The following is a 20,248-nucleotide window of genomic DNA, read 5'->3' on the forward strand; positions in this document are numbered from 1 at the left end:
GTGAGAAGTAGATTCTTAAATCCTCCTTGAAAATGGAAGTTAAGTTTTGACATCACTAAGTCAATTCCCGAAATGCTAACACAATTTAGAATTTTCATTGCTGTCATAATTGTTAATGCTTTTTACCTTGAAAATTCATAGTGAATCTGCATGGTCAGACTTTCTTAGAAACAAAATGCTGGAGACTATTTCTAAGAGATGTTCAGTCAGCTTTCCTGGGCTACTATGGCAGTAAAAGATTTTTTTTTTTCTAGCTGTAACTTAAGTGCAATAGTTTCTATTACAGAGTATAGATTCTCTGAAATTAAGACTTTGATCTTGATGTACATTGGAATATCAGGTGTGTCCCTCAACACGTGCAAACATTTAGAACCTCACGAAGAGATACAGCATCATTATTCTCCAAGCTCTGTCTTTCTCTTGTTGACTTGGGCAGGGTAAGGGCTCCCATGTTTCAATGTCTTTTCGTTAGTCCAGATGCTCTAACAGATTGTGAGTGATGGGTTCATCTTGAGCTTGATCTGGGTTCTTGACTCTCTGTCCAGGGCCTGCCTTCAGTAAAAACAAGGTACCAGGAAGCTCTTCTACACAATGTGGAGAAAATCCATGCTGAGCTAGGAGAGTGTTGTCCATTTCCTTCTTTCATAAAAGAGAGCACATCAGGTCTCTTAGATCAAACTTATCTCTGGAGTGAGTCAGACCTGGGTCTGACTGTGTCTCATGCAGGTCAGAGCTGCAATTCAGGATGAGGTAATGAGAAGCCATAATGGTGATGACTGTGTAAAAAAGAATACCTTTGAAGTAACACAAAAGATTTTTCTCCAAATTCTCTTCTCATGCAAAAGGGCATTCTTACTGTACTGTACTGCATAATGTATAAAGACATACAGATACATCTCCTAAAACTTTGAAATGAATAAATAACAGATATCCCAAGCCTTGAAGTTAATAACTCATCTTGCATGTCAAAATCTGAGCCTCTTGTGTGTAGCAACTTGAAAATTGACCCTTTTTGCACTTTTTCCACACAACCAATTTTGTATGTACAGAATATGTGTTTGTACTGGTGCCATCCTAGGCCAGACAAAAGCAGGAATACTTTTTTCCTCTCTGACTTTGCATTTATGCTTAACAGCAGTCATACAGCAAATGTAAATGATGGAAGGTGGTAAAGCACACCAGGGCATTGGCAGCAGAGAAAAAAATGTTCCGCATATACCCTTTTCTCTGGCCCAACCTTCACATGCCAGCCATCAACTGTGAAAGAGAACTCATCTTTCTGCAGGCATATGGCCTGAAAAGTGCTTCTGGTAAAATTACTTTCCTGGTTTTGTATAGATCTGCAGGGAAAGCTATGGTGTGACCGAGCAGAAGAACCTGATTGAAGATGGAGATAAAATTCTGGTGCAGAAGGACAATAGGTGAGTGGGGCATATGGGGGGATGGACTCATACTTGTGGTGAGGTCAGGTGCAATGCCACAGAAAATTTGGCTGAGGTGAAATGTGGGAGAGAATTAGAAGTCACTGGGAACTAATTCTAAGACCAGTTGTTCTAAAGTTACTGGGTGCCAGTGGCACCTGAATAAAAAGCAAGCTTTCATCGTCTTTCCACCGATGTTCGGAAAATGTCCCACACCCTTTCAGATGAACGTCTTCCCTGTAAGGCCTTCATATAGACCCTTGGCAGTTTTCTCATGGTGAATAGAGATTACAACATGATTTTGGCCCTTGAAGGTTAATCTCCCTGATGGTTTAGAGAGGAACTGTACGTGTCCAACAAAACCAAGTCTGGCAAACTTGTTTATACTATCAGTTCTGGAGCCAGAAACACTTTCCCTTGAGTGTGCCCGACAGAGGACCACCATCCCTGATGAGAGCCATAAGGCCCTACTGCACACAGATTCCTTTCCGTTTGACCAAACGCCTGAGAGTTATTACTAGCACAGCTACCATTTCGCCCCTGCTCCTTTTTTTTTTTTTTTTTCCAGCTGCTAAACTATTTTCTTCTCATAATCCCATAATTGGATTTCTACAAATGCCGTTATTACTTGGAGCAGTGTTTAGATTTTTTTTTCTCTGCTGGCAAAACAGTGTGATCCAGTGACTAGTCAGCAGCACGGTTAGGGGTTTGTGCTAGGATTGCCGAAGACCTGGCTGGCAAGTCTGGAGATGAAGTAATTTCCTATTAATCTGATTATTTAAAAGGGTTCTGATTGTGTCTAAAGCCATTGCTGTAACAAAAGCTGTGTCTGTATTGCTGCCTTACGTAATTTACTGCTGCCCTAAAGGGTACAATTTTACAGATAAATAGCTGCAAAGCTCACGTGGGGGATGGAGCAGTGTAAGTCTGTCTCCCTGCAAAGAGCAGATGGGATTCAGGTAAATAGAGGAAAGTTTAATCTACACTTGTGACAGTGAAGTAAAGATGAAAATGCCGGTGGTGGTACCCTTTGGGATTTTAGGCTGGGCACGTACACTCAAAATGGCCATTTTTCTACTCTGTACCATGCTGGCCTGGGCAGATGAACAAAGAGTTTAGCTGAGCAGATGTTGGGAAAAGCACCCAGCTTAGCTCCTGTAACTGTTTATTAAGTCAGGATAGGCAACAAGAGAAGAAAATCCTTAAGGAGAAAGGCTAGTGTGTAGCTCCACCAGCTTAACACATTCCAAAATGCAGTTGCTTTATCTTGACCAGAGTTTTGAACTCAAGCTAACCTCTAAATCCAAGTCTAGACATGGCTGTCAGTTCATCTACCTTAATGACTTCCTCCACCCCTAAATTTAGAGGCCAGGGACCAATTTGCTGCCCTCCTGGCCTGAATAGTTTGCTGTGTGCATGTCTTTGGTCACTGCCCTTCCTGCTTGAGGAAAGTTCACTGGGAACTGAAGAATGCATGGGATTGCTTTGGCTGAAAAATGCCAAGTAGGAAATGCCTGCATTTTCCCTTTCTCCTTTGGAGTTCATATTGGGTGTCACAACATAAAATGTTCTTGATAAAAGTTTCATGACTGTAACAGCCAGAGAGGTATTAAGCAACAGTAAAGTGCTTAATCAGCCTGAATTTCCCTAGTGCTCAGGTGACTATCAGGAAAATTACAATAAAACAAATGCGCTGGAAAGTAAGTCCCCCCTTTGCTATGATTTTCTTATTCCAAGTTCTTATATTTGTGAGTCTGATTCCTTCTTTTTCTTTTCACTTTCTCAACCGTCCCTTGCTACTTTTACATAGCATATGCATTGAGAATTCCTCCACCAAAAGGTCAAAATATTTCTTTCAGTTGTGACCTCCTTAGTGAGAGATTGAGATACTGGATTCCGTGGTGTTCCCTGATCTGCTTATCCTGTGAGTGCAGGTGTGAGCTGCTCTCGAATGTCAGGCAAAAATGACACCTCCACCCACAGAGAGTAGTTTCATGTCCTGGTTTGCTACAGTGGCTGGTGCATTATTGCCAGGTGTAAAAAACAAAACAAAACAACAAAACAAAAACAACAAAACCCCACAAAAACCAAAACAACAACAAAAGAATCTGGGGAAATACTTTAAGTCATTGCACAAATAAAATTCTAGTGTTGCACTCAGATCACTGTGCTTTGAGAGTAGGAAAGAGAAAGTAGAATAAAGATGCTTAACCTCCTAACAAAATCCAGAGACAGGGTTTGGCCAGGGCCTGCCACAGGTTTCTTGCCAATGGCTACAGAATGTTATTTTTATTTTAATGCTGTTCTTGGGAACTTGCTTGAAGCAAAACAGGGTTGTCATTCTGAGAGGAGTCATTCTCTTTGCCCTGTGCTCCAAATGCACAAGTCCTGTATTAATTTAACCAAAGTGTGAAGGCTGAAGAGGAGGTTTCTCTGCTTTCTAAGACTATTTCCTTGCTCTGCTGTGAGGGGTGTTTATTGATTTCTTTTGGTGGCTTTCTCTTTGGCCGGGAGGGAGGGAATTGGCCACGCAGTTTCAGATCAGGAGTTTTCAGAGCAGGATTTCCTCAGTCTGCCTCTTGGCTACAGCTTTGGAAGTGCTGAACCACTGGCAAGACTCACTGGGGACTGAGTCAGCAGGAGCTGCCTCTGAAAATTCCCCTAGCTAGGGCTCGGTGAGGCTCTTGGCTTTGGAAGGGGTAGCCTTCTGGGCACTGTCTGTGCCCTCTCCCCAGCCGAGCGCTTGCTCGCGGCATCCTGGCAGCCCGAGGTCGTTGCAGGTGCCGAGCAACCCCCGACACCAGCGGACTGAGAAGAGCCGCAGGTTCTTTCCTGGGCTTCCTAAGTGTGGGGTTGCAGGAGCTGGGCCAGGGGGTGGACACGTCCCCCTGGGGACTGAATCCTGATATTTGCTTAACACAACCTCTGCGCAGGCCACGGGCTCCACAGGGAAGAGGGCTCTGTTCCTGAGGGCTCCCCAGCGCTTGGTGCCCCTCTGGCTCTCTCCTGGCCCCGTGGGCAGCTGGATGCAAGGCCACTGGGTGGGTTGACTGGTAGCACGGAGCCTGGGCTGCTGGGGGACCTCCCACGCTGCCGGTGCCGGGGAACAAGCAGACATATGGTGGTACTTGCGGCCTAAGACTTTGTCTGTGTTGCAGTGACTCAGCTCAGTGAGAGGAGGGCAGTGGGTTGAACCTGTTGAAGACTCATCTTTGCAAGACACATTACAGGCAGAAACAGGAGAACGTAACAGTGCTGCTGTTTGGGCGTATGACTAAAAGTGCTTTCCCTTGCCTGCTCTGTCTCGATGCACTAGGAAAGAGTTTGTTGAAGCCTACGTAAATTATATCTTCAATCTCTCCATCCATGAGTGGTATGCGGCCTTTTCCACTGGCTTCCTGAAAGTGTGTGGTGGGAAAGTCCTGGAACTCTTCCAGCCCACAGAGCTCAGAGCCATGATAGTTGGAAACAGTAACTACAACTGGGAGGAACTGGAGGAGGTAAAGCTTCCCTTCTGTTGTATATTTCTTCTTTTTCACAAGTACCAGGATTGCACACTAGGCTGGGACATGAGACGTGATAAGCCACAGATGTCTTTTTTTTTTTTTTTTTTTTTTTTTTCTTTTAATGGTCCTTGTACACCTTGCCATCATTCACCTGAGAAGTTTCTTGCTGGGCTGTCCTGCTGCTGATAAAGCTCAGCGAGGAAATTCAGGATGAGAAAGAACGAGGGAGGATGACCTCCATCTGCTCTTTTTAGGGATGAAACCTAAGAATGATGGGAGGAGACAAAGTCAGTAAAACTCGCTCCACTGCACAAGGGCAAAATGTACACTGCCCAGGGTTCAGAGGGAAGTCTGGACACAAAGTAGGAGTCGTATCCTCTCAAAATGCATAGATCAGCAAGTTATTTGCTCTGTCTCAGCCTCAGCAGTAGAAGTGGCTTTGCAGTGCAGAATACGTGATCCCGTTCATGAGTCCAGCCTGTGAACAGGTGCTCCAGGATTCCTTGTGACACATGTAATTAGCTGAATAACTAGAAGAGTAATGCCTGCCTTCCACTTACTGCTGGGAGAGCCCTTTGCTGGGTCTCTGAGCCATGCTATTGCCCACGACCCATCTGGCGCTCCATTTCTTAACTGTCAGACGTTGATCTGATGTCAGATACCGGAAGAGATCAGGTCTGGGTTCTGCTTAGTCTTTGTTTTCTAGTGCCAGATGAAATGATGCGACTTTTTTTTTTAACAGAGTGCTGTCTACAAGGGAGACTACACTGCGACACACCCAACTGTGAGAATGTTTTGGGAAACCTTTCATGCATTTCCCTTGGAAAAGAAGAAGAAATTTCTCTGTAAGTATCTTGTGGTGGGTGCAGAGTGTCTCCTGAAATTTAAGACTCAGGTGGGAGTGTCAGGAGAGCTCCAGGCTTATGACACATTGCATTAAGTGCTTGAAGATGATCCAGCATGAATGGCTATCTCCTGAGTTATCTGCTAGTCAGATAATCTGTTTTCTCCCTCTCTTGGCTTTTTTTCTTTTGTGTTCATTTTTACCCTTAAAATCACTGGGTGATGTCTGCGGTGCAAGATCCGATGCAGACTCTCACAAGGGAGTGCAGTTTCCATCCGTTCGCGTTGCCAGGTGGTGAATTCATAGCGGTCCCCAGTGCCCATACTTAACCTGGTTCCTTCTTCTGCAAGCTGAGCTTTCAGACATTGCAGCGCTCGTTTTAGGGGCAACAGGGCAGTTGTGGGGTCACAGCTGAGTGGAGAAGCTAGTGTATAACGTGGCAGGAAAATGAGACTGTGTATTGGTGTGACTGGGTAGCAGATACCTCCCCTCCTGGCGGTGGTCTCCTTGTGCTGTTATGGTGGGTGGTGTGCTGAGAAGGAGAGGGAGTCCCCTGCAGAAGGGGCCTTGGGGAGTGAGGGGGGTGTGTTGCTTCAAGTGTCCCAGACACCCACAGATCTGAGCTGCCGCGTGGGGGTCACTTTATCTGGGGGACAAAAGGGGAGACAAGGAGAAATACATGCCTTTAAGGTCAGGTGGTTCTGAGTTTGTTGCTACAGCCAGCAGCGTTCGGTCCCTTGGGAGCTGTGGTGGACACCGAATTGAAGGTGAGCCCACAGTGTGCCCCTGCTGCAAAGGTGGCGAATGGTACCCTGGGCAGCATTCGGGGGAACGTTGCCAGGAGGTCGAAGGGAGTGATCTTTCCCCTCTACTCAGCACTGGTGAGGCCACACCTGGAGTGCTGTGACCAGTTCTGGATTCCTCAGTATACAGGAGAGACATGGATGTACTGGAGAGACTCCAGCGAAAGGCTTCTAAGATGACTGAGGGACTGGAGCATCTCCTCTATGAGGAAAGGCTGCAACAACTGGGACTGTTCAGCCTGGAGAAGAGAAGGCTCAGAGGGGACTTCATCAATGAATACAAATAATTGCAGGGAGGATGCAAAGAGGAGGGAGCCAGGCTCTTCTGGGTGGTTCCCAGTGACGGGACGAGAGCCACAGGGCTCAAACTGAAACACGGCGTGTTCCTTCTGAACATCAGGGAACACTTTTTCCCGGTGAGGGTGACAGAGCACTGGCACACTTTACCCAGAGAGGTTGTGGAGTCTCCATCCTTGGAGATACTCAAAAGCTGGACGCAGTCCTGGGCAGCCTGCTCTAGGTGGCTCCGTGTGAGCAGGGGGTTTGGCCCAGAGGACCTCCAGAGGCCCCTTCAACCTCAGCCACTCCGTGATTCTGTGGCTTCTGGAAGGATAAAGGCCAGTGTTTCTCTGTGAGGCTTCCTTCCCCCAAAGAAATAAGCAGTCAGCTAGTTCTCCTGCACGTTTGAGTTGGAGAAATGGCTCAGCCAACACTTGCACGCTGGAGTTAGCAGCTGTGTAGGGAGAGTCTCGGTTCACAGCGGAGGCTTTTGTGGGTAACTCCCCCCCCCCCCCCCCAAACTGCCGTGTCGGGGACAGTGCGCGAGGGTCACGCTCAGGGCGAGCGTGAGTGGTGGGGAGCAGCAAGGAGGAACTAACCCTGGTCCCGGCATCGAGGGGCTGTGCCTGGGAGGGGAGGCAGCAGGGAGGGTGGCTGGGCCCCCTCTGCCTCTCCCCAGGGGGGAGCCTCTGCCCCGGGCATCGGGCAGCCCTCCTTTTGCTCCTTCCCGGGCGTAAGAGGGAGATTTTTCAGGGGAGGGGGGTGCTGTGGGCCGCTCTGTGGCCTTGCCTCTGCCCTCCTGCAGCTCCTCTGTGGGGCCAGCCGTGCCCTGCGTGGAGTTCAGTCAGCGTTTCGGTCCCTCCGGGCAGGGTCCCGTGGCGCGGGTGGGGGATGGAGGGGGCCTTCAGGTGCCCTCTCACTGTCCAGCCTTCCCTCTGCTTCTCCCAGTGTTTCTGACGGGCAGCGACCGCATTCCCATCTACGGCATGTCCAGCCTGCGCATCGTCATCCAGTCCACCGCCAGCGGGGAGCAGTACCTGCCCGTGGCACACACCTGCTACAACCTCCTGGACCTGCCCAAGTACAGCAGCAAGGAGATCCTCAGCGCCCGCCTGGTGCAAGCCATTGATCACTACGAGGGCTTCAGCTTAGCTTGACCTGCGTGGGAGAGGCGCAGACGCTTGGGTACGGAGGAAGAAAACGATGGGCGTGGCTTTATTTTTGTAAAGGAAGGGATCAGAACATTGCGGGGGGGAAAATAGAATTCATAATAATATTAATAATAGATTGAAATGATGCAGTCTCAGCCTGATGCTGCCAGCATTTTGTGGGGCTTCAGCAGGGACAGGCTATTGCTTTTAATTTTCTCACCTACTGAACAAAATCAGTTCAGTGGTCATTTTTATTGGTTTCTCTCCAACTCGACATCACTGCCCTCCCAGCAATGCCTTGTAGTTTGCTTTTATCACCCACAGGCACACGCTCTCACACTCCCTCTCTCTCATACACTTTCTTTCACACTCTATCTCACGCTCACCTCTCCTTTTAATCCAGTTTAAATATTTTGATGTTCCTTGCATTTAGGCTATGGTGGAAATTAAGGATGAACTGGTGATCTCCTTTTTGAAAAGCTGTGATTTCCCCCTACCCTTTTTACCTCCCTTTTTAAATGCAAGCTGGTTCTTGCTTTGAATGGAAATATCCCCTCTGTCCTTGGCGGATGGTACTGGGCTGGGACGTCATTTGTGACCCCCAGGGCGGTGTATTAGTGATGCTCTGTCTTTTTGCACCAGGATGTCTCATGGAGAATGTGATAGTTTGGGGGTGGGGGGTGTTGGCTTGTTTTTTCTTACTTGTCTCAAATTTTATTTCTAAGCAATGTCTTCTTAAAGAAGCCTCAGACTCCTCAGGGGCAGGGTTTGTGTTCAGGCTTGTGGAAGGACAAACCCTACTTAGAATAATGGGTTTCTCAAATTGCATCTCTCTTGTGTTGTGTTTCTATCTTGGCAAGTCTAGAGGTTTGACGGGTGGGCACTGCCGAGCTCGAGCTCTGTTTTTCCATCCGAACAGACCTGTTATTCCAACACAAGGTGAGGTGGCTGCTTTTGCCACTGCCGCCTTTTTCCAGAGGAGTCGCGCGCGTGTGAATGTACGTGTGAGGGGGGGTGTGAGGTGTGTACGAGCTCTCCAGTCCCATCAGGTCAGAGAAGAGGAATAAGCATGAGACCGCGCATTTGAGCCGTAACCTTCTGTTTGGAGATTGGTTTTATCCTTGCAGTTAGGGTTACGTTATTTTGCTGGTTGGGAGGAGCCCTTTCACGTGACAGCTGTTGTGCTGGGGGGCCCTAAAGGACAATCTGTATGAATTAGACTGGAAATGTACATTAGGACTTGAGTAGGCAAAATTATTATCTAAATCTATCCTGTAAGATTGGAGAGCCTTTATCCTCTTTCCTCCAGTCTCATACCCCCTCCCATCACATGAAGTTTGAATGAGCCTCCCCCCCCCCCCCCCCCCCAATTTTTCAGGTCTTGATGTAAATCTCATTTTAAGCCTAGCGTGGTTTTGACATTGACTTGTTACTAGGACATAGTATTTATGCATCATGTTCAATATGCAGTATTGAACTTTGCACCTCATAACAAAAGGTTTTAAAGGCTTCTGGGTTTTTTAAGACAAGCTGTAGGCTACACCGAGAGCCCTCCAGCCTCTTTCTAATGCAGCATTGAAGACAAATACACAGTTATATATAAAATGTTTATTTTCGATGTGTGTGTACATAGTACAGTATTATGCAATAAATTTGATGTTTAATTCTGACTGAGTGGCTGCCTTTGGGTCAGGAGGCAAAGGAGGGGCGGCTCCAGGCACCAGCACTGCCTTCCCCGTGGGGCTCGCGGTACCTCCGAGCGCCTGGAGGCAGCGCGGCGCTTCCCCCTGCCCTGGCCCTGCCGAGCTCCTCGCAGTAGAACGTAGATCCTGTGTGACCTGTAGTGTATAATTGTGTCAGGTCTAGGTAGAGTTGTAGGGTAGTGCCTATAGAATGTATATATTTTATAGAGCGAGTGACTTGTGTACCTACTTTCTGCGTATCAGCCGTGAGGCATGCTCATCTGAGGAGGATGAGGAGGGGGCAGCCAGGGCTGCTGAGGACAGGGGGGCACAGCCACACCCCAGCATACACACACACACACACAGACACACACACAGACACACACCCACCCCCCCTGCACACCCAGCTCAGGCCTCGCCCAGCCGCCTCATCTTGGGGCAAGGTGGTATTTAACCCAAGGGGTGTGTGTGAAACATCAACCCCCTGCTTCTGTTTTGGCACACTGACCCAGAGGGCAGGAGCCAGCTCAGGGCCCTTGCTGCTACAGAGCTGAGACCCACCCCCCAGTAAAGTCACACACTTAACAGAAGCTGTCACCAAGCACCTGCAGTCAAAATAGTTTTATTTTCTTGTTTTGTACAAAATACAAAATGTACACATAATGTTTGTCAAGCTATTTACATTAAAGAGACACCATAGATTCAAATTCAACTTGATTATGGAAGTCATGTAAACACAGACCCAAGCCCATATTTGCTAAGGTTTCATGACCTGTGGAATACAGGGGCTGCGTGACAGTCATCTAGTTGCTTTTATACAGCAAATGCAGCCTGACAAATTGTTGTTAATTTTTTTTCAGTCAGGCACAACCCCTCCCCAGGTACTGGCTTCTGCGCTCTAACCAACTCATCTCTTTGATACACACCAAGCTATTTGCATAATGTATCATCTTGTTGGATGTATCCACAGAGCTGGTTAGGAGGAGAGGGCTCACCAGGGTGTGCAGGTGTCCAAAGGGAGGCACAAGGTTCGCTCTGAACGCACAAGATCCACCAAGGGTGCAACAAACACCCCGTGCTGCCAGGGACCCGATGGGTTAGCGAGACTCCGCTGCCCCCCTCAAGAGCTGGAAGAGCAAGCAGCCCCTCTCCAAGGGCACAGGCTTTTTAAACAAGTTTTCTGTGAATCTTCTTACTGCAGGGCACCAAGGCACATGGGGGTGGAGGTGGGCTGATCACACTTGGACTCTCCGAGCCAAGTTATGTCTCTCGCATCCCAAGCAAAGGGCCTTAGTCCTGCACGCAGTGATGGGCAACAGCAGCGATACCTTGGCCACCCCCCCGGAGGAGAAACAGGAGGACACCAGGAAATCCTGCTGAGCAGCAGCCTGGCTCGCTCTCCTCTTGCATGTCTCCTTATTGCCTCTCTCTGATGCAGCCATTGCAGGCTACAGACATTAATGAAGTTAATGAAGCTCATATGCTACACCAGGCACACTCTGCTCCACTTACTTCCCTTCTACTGACTGCAGGCTACTTTGTATTTTTCCAGGTATTGAAATCAGTGCAAAATTTATTTTTGAGTCAGTCTGTGACAATTTCAGGTTTTGTTTGTTTTTTTAATTTCAAGAAGGGGCAAGGGAGAGGAGGAGCCCGGTGAGGCTGGGCCAATGTCATTACTGTTCTTTTAAAAAAGCAGTGATGAGATGCAGGTGAGCACTATTGCAAAACCAACAGCAACACTTTCAGAAGGGTCAGGATTTCACGGCCTGCACTTACAGGCAATAAGCTCCCCTGCTTTTTCAGTAACTGTACTCTCGATTTACCATTTTATAGCTGGAAAAAGTTATTTTATGCATTGTTTAAATGTTTGCAAGGGAAATGCCCTGCAGAAACAGATCTCCTCTGCCCCCGAACCCCCACAGCCCGTTTAGCCCACAGAATGGCATCACTTTTAGCATTAATACAGCTCTCTAACCTCCCCCCCCCCAGCCCTGCTCTTAATCAGGGACAAGACAGGTGGCAAACAGCAAAAGCAGCCACTCTTCAGAGATGTGACAGGGGGAGTTAGGCAACTCAGATGTAGGGAGAGATTTCTGTCTATACAAGATTTACTTGTACATCTTTTTATCATTGTACATCTTTATATCTTTATACAGATATAAAAAGGCATGCAACAGGTTTTACTCTGGTTCTGCTGATGCTCCTGGTGCTGACAGCACTTTCTAACACGTGCAGGGGACATTGCTGGAATCGGTGTCCTTGGCCAAACCAGGAAGCGCTGGGTACATGCACCCACTGGGACAGGGGTCTTTTTGCCCCTCAGGAATAAGGCAGCATGCAGAGACAGGAAGGGAGTGAGCCACCGGTTACAGCGAGTCATCCCGCACTTGAGGGTTCCTGACCACAGCACTTGTTACAGTTTTCAAATGCAAAATTAACTTCCCACCTGCACATGATCAAGCAAAGTCCCCTCCTAGGCCTTGGCTTAGGGAAACAAGCGGGGACCCAAATTCCCTCCCCCAGAGCCTGAAGGCCTTCGATCCCTTCCCCGAGAGGTAGGAAACGGAAATAGCGAAGCCAAAGTAAGCTGAAGCACAGCTCCACACCTCACAGGTACACCAAGCACCACCCGGCCTCGCGTGACAAAACCCACGCGGGGGGCCCAGCCCCTGGCAGCTGCGTGTCTGTGAGGCGGCCAGCAGCCAGCCAGGGCCTGCAGCCATCCGGGCCCAGCAGCCATCCGGGCCCAGCAGCCATCCAGGCCCAGCAGCCATCCGGGGCCTGCAGCCATCCAGGCCCAGCAGCCAGCCGGGGCCTGCAGCCAGCCGGGCCCAGCAGCCATCCGGGCCCAGCAGCCATCCCGGCCCAGCAGCCATCCCGGCCCAGCAGCCAGCCGGGCCCAGCAGCCAGCCGGGGCCAGCGCTGGTCCCGGAGCAGCACAGCCCCGTGATGGCCCCGCTGCCCAGCCGGCACCGCAGGGACAGGCGCAGGCCGCAGCCCAGCTCCCAGCGCCGCGGCTCATGTCAAGCGCCAGCGAACCACCGGTCCGCAACCACCTCCGAAGAGCACCTGGGAAGCACCTCAGGCTGGAGGATGTCTGGCAGCACTTACCCTCCGACACTCCCACGTCCCGGGAATAACAACTGATGTCTTAGCAAAGTGATTAAAAGGTAAGATGCTTTAATTTCACTGCCTTTAACATAAACATCCATTATTTGACTGTTTACTCAGGAGTAAACAGAACCAAATGCAACTTGTCAGAATGATGAGTTTTTCCTCTAACTCTTGCATTCTCATCTACAACCCACTCCTCATCATCATTTAAATAAACTAAAATGATTTATTATACCTCGATGTGGTAACACAGACATGCGTGTCTGAAATGGCCCCAGGGGCTGGGGAGCCCGGCAGGCCGTACTGCCATCCTACAGCAGCCAGTTTGTTCTAGTGACATGGAAACAGGTTGTCTTCTACTAACAGCTTATTTATATCACATAAAGTCGATTTTTGTACAGTACTTCACACCTTTTCAAAACACAGTCTTGTATTTAATGTTGTCCAGTCAACAGTCGTTGATGTCAGCACAGACAAATCATCAAACAAAATGCCCAGGTGTTGCCTGGATGCTTGACTTCGAGCAGCGTGGTGGGACAAACATAATTTCTGGCTATTTGTGGTTAGTGGGAAGTCAAATCATCTGTGGGAAATACAAAGACAACATTTTAGTGCTCAGGTTTTGGAGCCCTCCTCCTGTGCAGGCCTGGGAGAGGGGAGTCACAGCATCTGCAAACCCAGGGCAAGAAGTTGAGCGTTTGTACGTGTCTTCCCAGGACTGAAATCTTAAAATTCAATTCTCTACAACAGTCTTTCCTAGTCGCTCCCTTCGTAACGAAGCAGATGATGTTTGTTGGTTTTTTTTTTCCTTTTTTTTTTTTTTTCCTTTTTGCCATGGGGAAAGACTTGAAAAGAACAGTTTAAAAAGAGAGATGGTTAGGTGCAGTTTTTTTTCTTTAATGTACAATCTCAGTTAATAGGTTTTGTTACTTTTAGCTTTCAAAGTTCAAAAATATAAACTCTCTAAAGTGCATAATTGTACTTACATTTCATATAAACTATCTGAAATTCTAGCAATATACCATGTAAACAGCGGTAACTAAGCATCAGAAAATGCTACAATCTCATCAGTTTAAAAATAAAATGGACTGTTCCCTACATATCATTTTCATTTATCAAGATTTGTCAGGGGCAAAACCCAGCAACACAGATAATTTATCAGTACACAGTGCAAACAGGCTTTTAAAAATAAGCAGAGAAAACCTACTCCTGGGAAGCCTTGGCCCACTGGAAAAATGTATGACTACAAAGGAAGGGCAAAACCTGCTTCTTTTGTCCATATAAAGATGTCCAGGCCCAGATTTAGCAAAACACCCAAGCTTTAGCCCATCGCAATTCAGCAAAGTCCCAGAGGCAGACTAGCATGAGGCACGTGCTCACCATGCACGTTTTTGCTTTGCTGAACTGGGCCTGAACAACACAAAACTGAGCCAGTGCTAGGGACTTTTTGGTAACCCAACATCCTTTCTCATCCCACACTTCCACTAGTAGAGTGACACCGCAGCTAGTCTGGCTCAGCTGCTCTACCTAAAACAAGCAGGGAGAGCTGACTCTGGACTTGGAGCCCATAAGAGCGGGCTGAAGGACAGAGGCAGAGCTGTTTTCCTGCACTGCCCTGTGTTCAGCCAGGGGCTTACCCTGCTCACTCTTCCCTTCCAGCCAAACAACTTCAAAAGCAGTTTTTGAGCCCATTTATCATCCCAGTTAACACTAGCTCAGTTCTGCAGAGGCAGGGCCCACATCTCATGTGATGGGAGCTTGGCATCTCGGACAAAGCCAAGCCTCAGGTCAGCGCCGTGCAAATCCTCCGGACTCTTTGGAAATATGAAATCCAGTCTGATTTTATACAGAAAGGGCAATTCCGCAATCAGTAAAAAAACGCAAACAACCTGGGAGCCCCTGTCCTAAGTGCTTTCACTGACTGATGCACATCGCTGCCTTGCCCATCCAGACTAGTGCCGGGCATGTGCAAACCCACTGGGAGAAGGTTGCCTTCTGAAGTGTTTACGGGATCCTGAAGAGACCAAAACACCCTCGGCATCAGTTCTGTCAAGAATTAACATGGCACATAGAGCGAGTGGGAGGGGGGTAAGTCTAAGCACCACAGCACAAATACATCTGTTCCTGAGCCCACTTGCCCATAGGAAGGGGGAGAAGTTGTTCTGGGGTCCTCTTCTTGTCTCCTCTGGCAACACCTGTGTAAGGCCTGGCTACGATGACTGCACTGCATTTGATTTCAGCCGTTGGGCTTCTGCACAGTAGCTCCCTGGGGGATCAACGCAAAAGCAAGCATTACAGAAATACTCTCCCCCTGGGACATCAGGGTCATGCCCTGGCTCAGGGCAGAGTGAGTTGGTGCACACAAGCCTCTGGAGTGGGAGAGAGAGCCCAGGCGGCCCAGGACTGCAGAACCCTGAGCCCTCAGCTCCTCCGTGCCTTCCTGAACTCGCTGCCTCTTACTCCTTCAGGCAGCATCTGTCTGACATGAGCACCTGAACCAGGTGTCCCAGGACTTTCTTTTCTGAAAGTCATCAGCGAATTTGAAAACACTGAATTGTCAAAACCTGCACCTGAGACACGGGCCCTTTCTATACACAGAGCATGGCTGTAGGCTTTCAGTTCCCCGCAGTACCCTCTGTGCTGGGATACCACCAATGCACACCGGGAAGAAAAGACCATCCTCTGTTGCCACCATCAGAGTGTCACTGCTGCAGCCCACGTAGTTTGGTTGATGGTGTACATAAAAAGAACAAAATTCAGGCTAGTGAATATGTATGACACCCACATGGACTGTTCAGCTTGGACTCTTACACCTGTATCGGGTGATGAAGCACACGTACTAACAGGGTGGGTCTTCCAAATATCTTCCAGATACTTGACACCAGACATTTAACTGATCAGCTACCAAAATCCCAGGGGATTCTGACTTAAAGCTTTTAAAACCTTTTCCTCCCAGTTGCTTCAACATGGCGATAACGTTTCAGTATCACTTTCCAAGTGGAACAAGTTGGCAAAAACCTTGCTGCACAGCTCATTTTCTTTGCTATCCCAAACAGATGCAAGCGCTTTCTTCTACTTCAGCCCAGTCAGCCATCAAAAAAGTGGGAAGAAAACCCAGCTCAAGCCTAGGCAAAACTGTAGCTCACACCAGCTCTGGGTGATGACCGAGAGATTCTTACAGCATTTATCTAGAGCAACAGAAGATGCTGGACTCCAAACAGTCAGGTCAAAAGTCTGAGCAAATCTTTACTGTAGCTACAAGAGAACAGTCTTGGTGCTCTCTGACCTGTGCCTTCACACTAGATCAGTCAGGGCACTTGTCTGTTAAACTAAAGTAGAAGCTATATGATGATTTAATCACTATTCATCCTACTTTGCCTCTTGCTATGATATCCTGGGAAAAAAGAATAGCATGGCTGGCTTTGATATCCTAAGTATTACAGGATCTGTAAGCAAATCAAAACAGAAGGATCCCTTCAGTGAAGTCACTGAGCGCAGTGTCATGTCTCCTACACTGGCAAACTCCATTTTGGGCATCAGGCCTGGAGAAAGAGCGGGCAGCAGCAAGTGTAGAGAGTGATGGAAAGCCACCTTTCCTCCCCCTCCCGCCTCTGGAAATGGCCCTTCAGTTCCCAGGGAGCTCCTCAGCTCTCCCCAGCCAGGCTCCCGCTGCATCCACTTCATTTGTCCATTTGGTGTTCTCTCTTCTTTGTTCACCGGCAAAACCAATCTCCTCCTTTACATGATCTTGGAGCTAATATCTCTTTTACTGATCAGGACCTCCAGGAGCCTCAGCTTGGCCTTAATCTGCTTGTATTCATTGTATTCCTCAGCCATAGGAGTGCGGTCTTCTTTCTGCACGTTCCTAGTGGGAGTAAAAGCAAATCATGAGCATTTCTGTAACAGGACATCTCCCCTCAGCAGCCTCCCTCCACCCCCCAACAAGACCTGCAAAGCACCTCCTCTCCTCCACTCCCCATCAGGGAACGTGACCCAAACTTTTATCCTCTGAGGGAGGGGAGGGAGGAGGGGGAAAAGAGAGGGGCAAGCAAACTGCTCCAGCGACGCGTGGGACACTTGCACACCGATGCTGAACACAATCCCAGGGTTCCAAACGCAAAACCTTGTTTTGAAGCATGCCTTACTTCTCTGAAATTGCCAGCTGCTATGCAACAGTTGAAAAACATTTCAGGAGCCATCTGAATGTCAGTCTGCTAGCATGGCAAAATAAAATACAGCTGCTTCTGGCTTTGCACCACATCATTTACATGAACAGGCACACTTGTGGAAAGGAAGATGGTATCTGATCGTATTTCTCTCAGCTTACATGAAACTTTTAAGTTTCCAGTGATTTTACAAGCACCTCTAAGGACTATGGCTGGTGGCAAGAAATAACAAGATAATTTAAGAGTATAAATGTATGAAAACATTCTACCAGCTCATTCATGAGCGACGTTTTCTGAAAATGATGAACCCAGCTACATTAAAACAGAACTACTCGTTAAAACTAGTGTCTGAATACCTCACAAACAAGCAAGAATAGGACTGAAATCTAAACATACATCATTACAAAAAACCCCATTTATTCTATCACTGAGGAACTTTTCCATCATTCCGGTCAGCTGTGCTAGAGGCAGCTGGTTTTTCACAGTCTGTACTTTTGTTTCTTACTGCTTGTCCTAAGACAAAGTTTTCAAAGATGCTGTGGTCCCTGAAGTTTTGTTTGGTTTTGGTGTTTTTTTTTTTTTTTTTTGTTTGTTTTTTTTTTTTTTGTTTGTTTTGTTTTTGTCTTTTTTTTTTTTTTTTTGGTAGGGGGAGGTAATTAATTTTAACAGGCAACTGTAATGAATGTGGGTAAAACACCGATGATGATGAAGAAATATGTAATAGTGAATTCAGGTAACTTTCCATATTTGGAGGTCTTTGTAGATGACAAACAGATTAAAAGTAGCTGAAGGACAGAGAGACAGCTGAGAAATTACCTTCCATTCTGTCGGAAAAAATTATCTTCAAAGTCTCTCAATTTTTTTCTGATTCTCTTTTTCTCTTCCCTGACTTCTTGGAGCTGCTCTAAGAGTTCAGGGCTGTTGGGTTTAAATATAAACAAGATGATACATATGTACACAATTACAACAGGAAACAGAGTAAATCTACAAATGGATGGTTGTATGTATGCCAAGCAATGGAGCTGCTCCTGCAAGCAGCTCTGGCAACCTGATGTTATTTGCAAAAAAAAGCTCTCTGAGTTTAGTTCCGCAAAATGATCACACGCTTACGCTGAAGCCTCTAAGGAAGTCAAGTGTGCATTTCACAATTCACCACTAACTTCTATGAAACTTGATGAAGATGGGTCTGGTTTTTGCGACTTTTATAGGATCACAATTCAAAGGTCACAACTTAAGGCTACAACCTATGTGCGTTTGCATCAGACCTACGTGCTTGAAACTAGCAAAGCTAGTTCAGCTTGACCTCTCCAAAACCTGAAAAACCTTGTAGAGTACAGGGTTGTTTTCATGGTAAAAGCTTGCCACTGGTGAAGTGGAGCTACTATTTAGTAATAGAATACAAAGATGTAGAAGTCAAATATCAGTATTAGAACAAGGTAGTTTTTTCCTGAACTCTTTCATTTGAGGGTCTATTGCATTTAAAGTGCAAAATATTCTGACTCAAATAGTAAGTGGGGAAAAAAAAAATCTAGACTCTTTTCTGACAAATAAAATGTTATCACAGCAAGAAATAACTTTTTGAAGTTGCCTGTGAATTCAACTTACATGGATGCTTCATGGAGATTTGACAGCCCCATGTCCTGATTGCTCCTAGCTGGCATCTTATCATCCACTGGGGAAACAAAGCCGTCAGCATCATCTTCTAGTTGATCCAAGAAGCTACGCACGTTGAAGTCTGTTTTCATGGTAATTGTGAAATCTGGCTTCACATTGCTGTCCTCCTCGGACCCATCCTCTTCCTCCTACAGAGAGGGACAGAGCACCCCCGTAACAGAATAGGTTACTGCTTCCCTTCTCAGGAACAGGTACCTCCTTCCACCACATGCACTGGGGAACAGATACGAAACGTGGATAGGCAGAGCAAGCACTTGAAATTGCAAAGCAATACAGGACACCAGAAGACCACCAATAAGACACCCTATACCCAAAGCACGTCAGAGAAACTGCGACCACCAACTCAGATCGGTCAAGGAGACCCAGGGCAACCAAACTGCGTGAAAAAATACCTGAGGTTCTTAGCAAGCTGTTGCTTTGATTTTTATGCATTCTGATGTAAGTAAAACCACTAACAGTCACTACGCACTACTGTCTAAAGCATACCTGCCATCCTCTGTGCTCCCCTACAAATACAGCTGGCAGCATACAGATTGCCAGGTTAAAATTGAGAAATATTCTCTCAATAGATACAGCTCAATAGCTCGCTCTAATGGCTGAATTCAAGACCTCAAATGCTCGTACAGTGATATCAGTGAGCTCAGATCCGTTACTGAATGGCCTGAATGTGGGATATGATTGATTGTAAAAGGACTGCTGTTTGCTAATGTGCTCCCGACATCAGCTTCGTACCATTTGGCTGGAATATACTAAAAATTGGAGTGGAAACTGTCTGCTCAGTACAATTTCCCCAAAGTACACTGATGAATTGGTTGTGATCAAATTTTTTGCAGAATTTATAGGCACAAGCTTTGATAGTGTCTGCTGCACTTAGTACTTGCTAATTCGTAGTGTTCTCAAATGCAGGGCTTGTCCTGTGATACTATGCAGAAATCATTTGGATTATCAGGGAACAGGGCCCAGTCTTCCCTTACTTACAGAGACATTTCTAGGCAGCAGTTTTCAACCTTAATAAAAGGAATGAGGTGTGAGCATTAGAGGAAAGTAATCAATGCCAGCGTGGACAGAAAGTCTCTTACATATGTATGTATGCGTATATATATTTGTTTTACAACCATGTAACTCTAGCCAAGAAGGATCTAAGCACATGCATATTTTTAAAAGCTTTTGAGGGCTAATATCACTGAAATCTTCAAGTCTATGTAAAACGTATTGTTACATTGGGATCAAAAGAAACCATTTTCTTTATTTTTTTCCATTTGATTCCTTGTGAATAGCTCAGTTATTCCTAAGAGATTGCTTCCATACCTAGCAACACTAGGACCTGGCATAGTCTCACTAATCCTCAAAGTCAATGATCTATAAATGCATACATTTACATGAAATCAGTTTGGCCAGAATTTTTTTATTTCAAAGCACCAGGCCATGAAAATGCAATGAAAAGCCACAGGCCGAGAATTACAACCAAGATGGAAGCTTCAGGATGAAAAGAGATTAGCTGGGGAGAAGTTCTGAGTAATAATAATAATAATAATTATTATTATTATAAAAGATACGGAGAAGTTTGAATACATCTCAGGAAAATCTGCAGGGAACTTGTGAGAG

General features: G+C 46.8%; 2 protein-coding genes across 10 annotated transcripts in view; one reads left to right on the forward strand and one right to left on the reverse strand.

Moving 5' to 3' along the window:
* The window catches only part of HERC3 (HECT and RLD domain containing E3 ubiquitin protein ligase 3), a 52,976-nt gene extending 43,302 nt beyond the window's left edge, over nucleotides 1-9,674 (forward strand). For all 3 annotated transcript variants that reach the window (XM_042807928.1, XM_032983318.2, XM_032983317.2), the window contains exons 22-25: nucleotides 1,339-1,421; nucleotides 4,738-4,921; nucleotides 5,670-5,772; nucleotides 7,802-9,674. In XM_042807928.1, the coding sequence (XP_042663862.1) occupies nucleotides 1,339-1,421; nucleotides 4,738-4,921; nucleotides 5,670-5,772; nucleotides 7,802-8,010 (579 nt within the window). In that variant the 3' untranslated portion in view covers nucleotides 8,011-9,674. The remainder of the gene's footprint in view (nucleotides 1-1,338; nucleotides 1,422-4,737; nucleotides 4,922-5,669; nucleotides 5,773-7,801) is intronic.
* A 3,178-nt stretch (nucleotides 9,675-12,852) lies between these two features.
* Nucleotides 12,853-20,248, reverse strand: part of FAM13A (family with sequence similarity 13 member A) — a 139,060-nt gene continuing 131,664 nt past the window's right edge. For all 7 annotated transcript variants that reach the window (XM_042807847.1, XM_042807846.1, XM_042807845.1 and 4 more), the window contains 3 exons: nucleotides 18,575-18,771; nucleotides 17,786-17,887; nucleotides 12,853-16,668 (listed from right to left, as the gene is read on the reverse strand). In XM_042807847.1, coding sequence (XP_042663781.1) covers nucleotides 16,542-16,668; nucleotides 17,786-17,887; nucleotides 18,575-18,771 — 426 coding nt within the window. In that variant the 3' untranslated portion in view covers nucleotides 12,853-16,541. The remainder of the gene's footprint in view (nucleotides 16,669-17,785; nucleotides 17,888-18,574; nucleotides 18,772-20,248) is intronic.

The sequence above is a fragment of the Tyto alba genome, unplaced genomic scaffold, assembly GCF_018691265.1.
Source record: "Tyto alba isolate M040663 unplaced genomic scaffold, T.alba_DEE_v4.0 Super-Scaffold_6, whole genome shotgun sequence".
Classification (NCBI taxonomy): domain Eukaryota; kingdom Metazoa; phylum Chordata; class Aves; order Strigiformes; family Tytonidae; genus Tyto; species Tyto alba.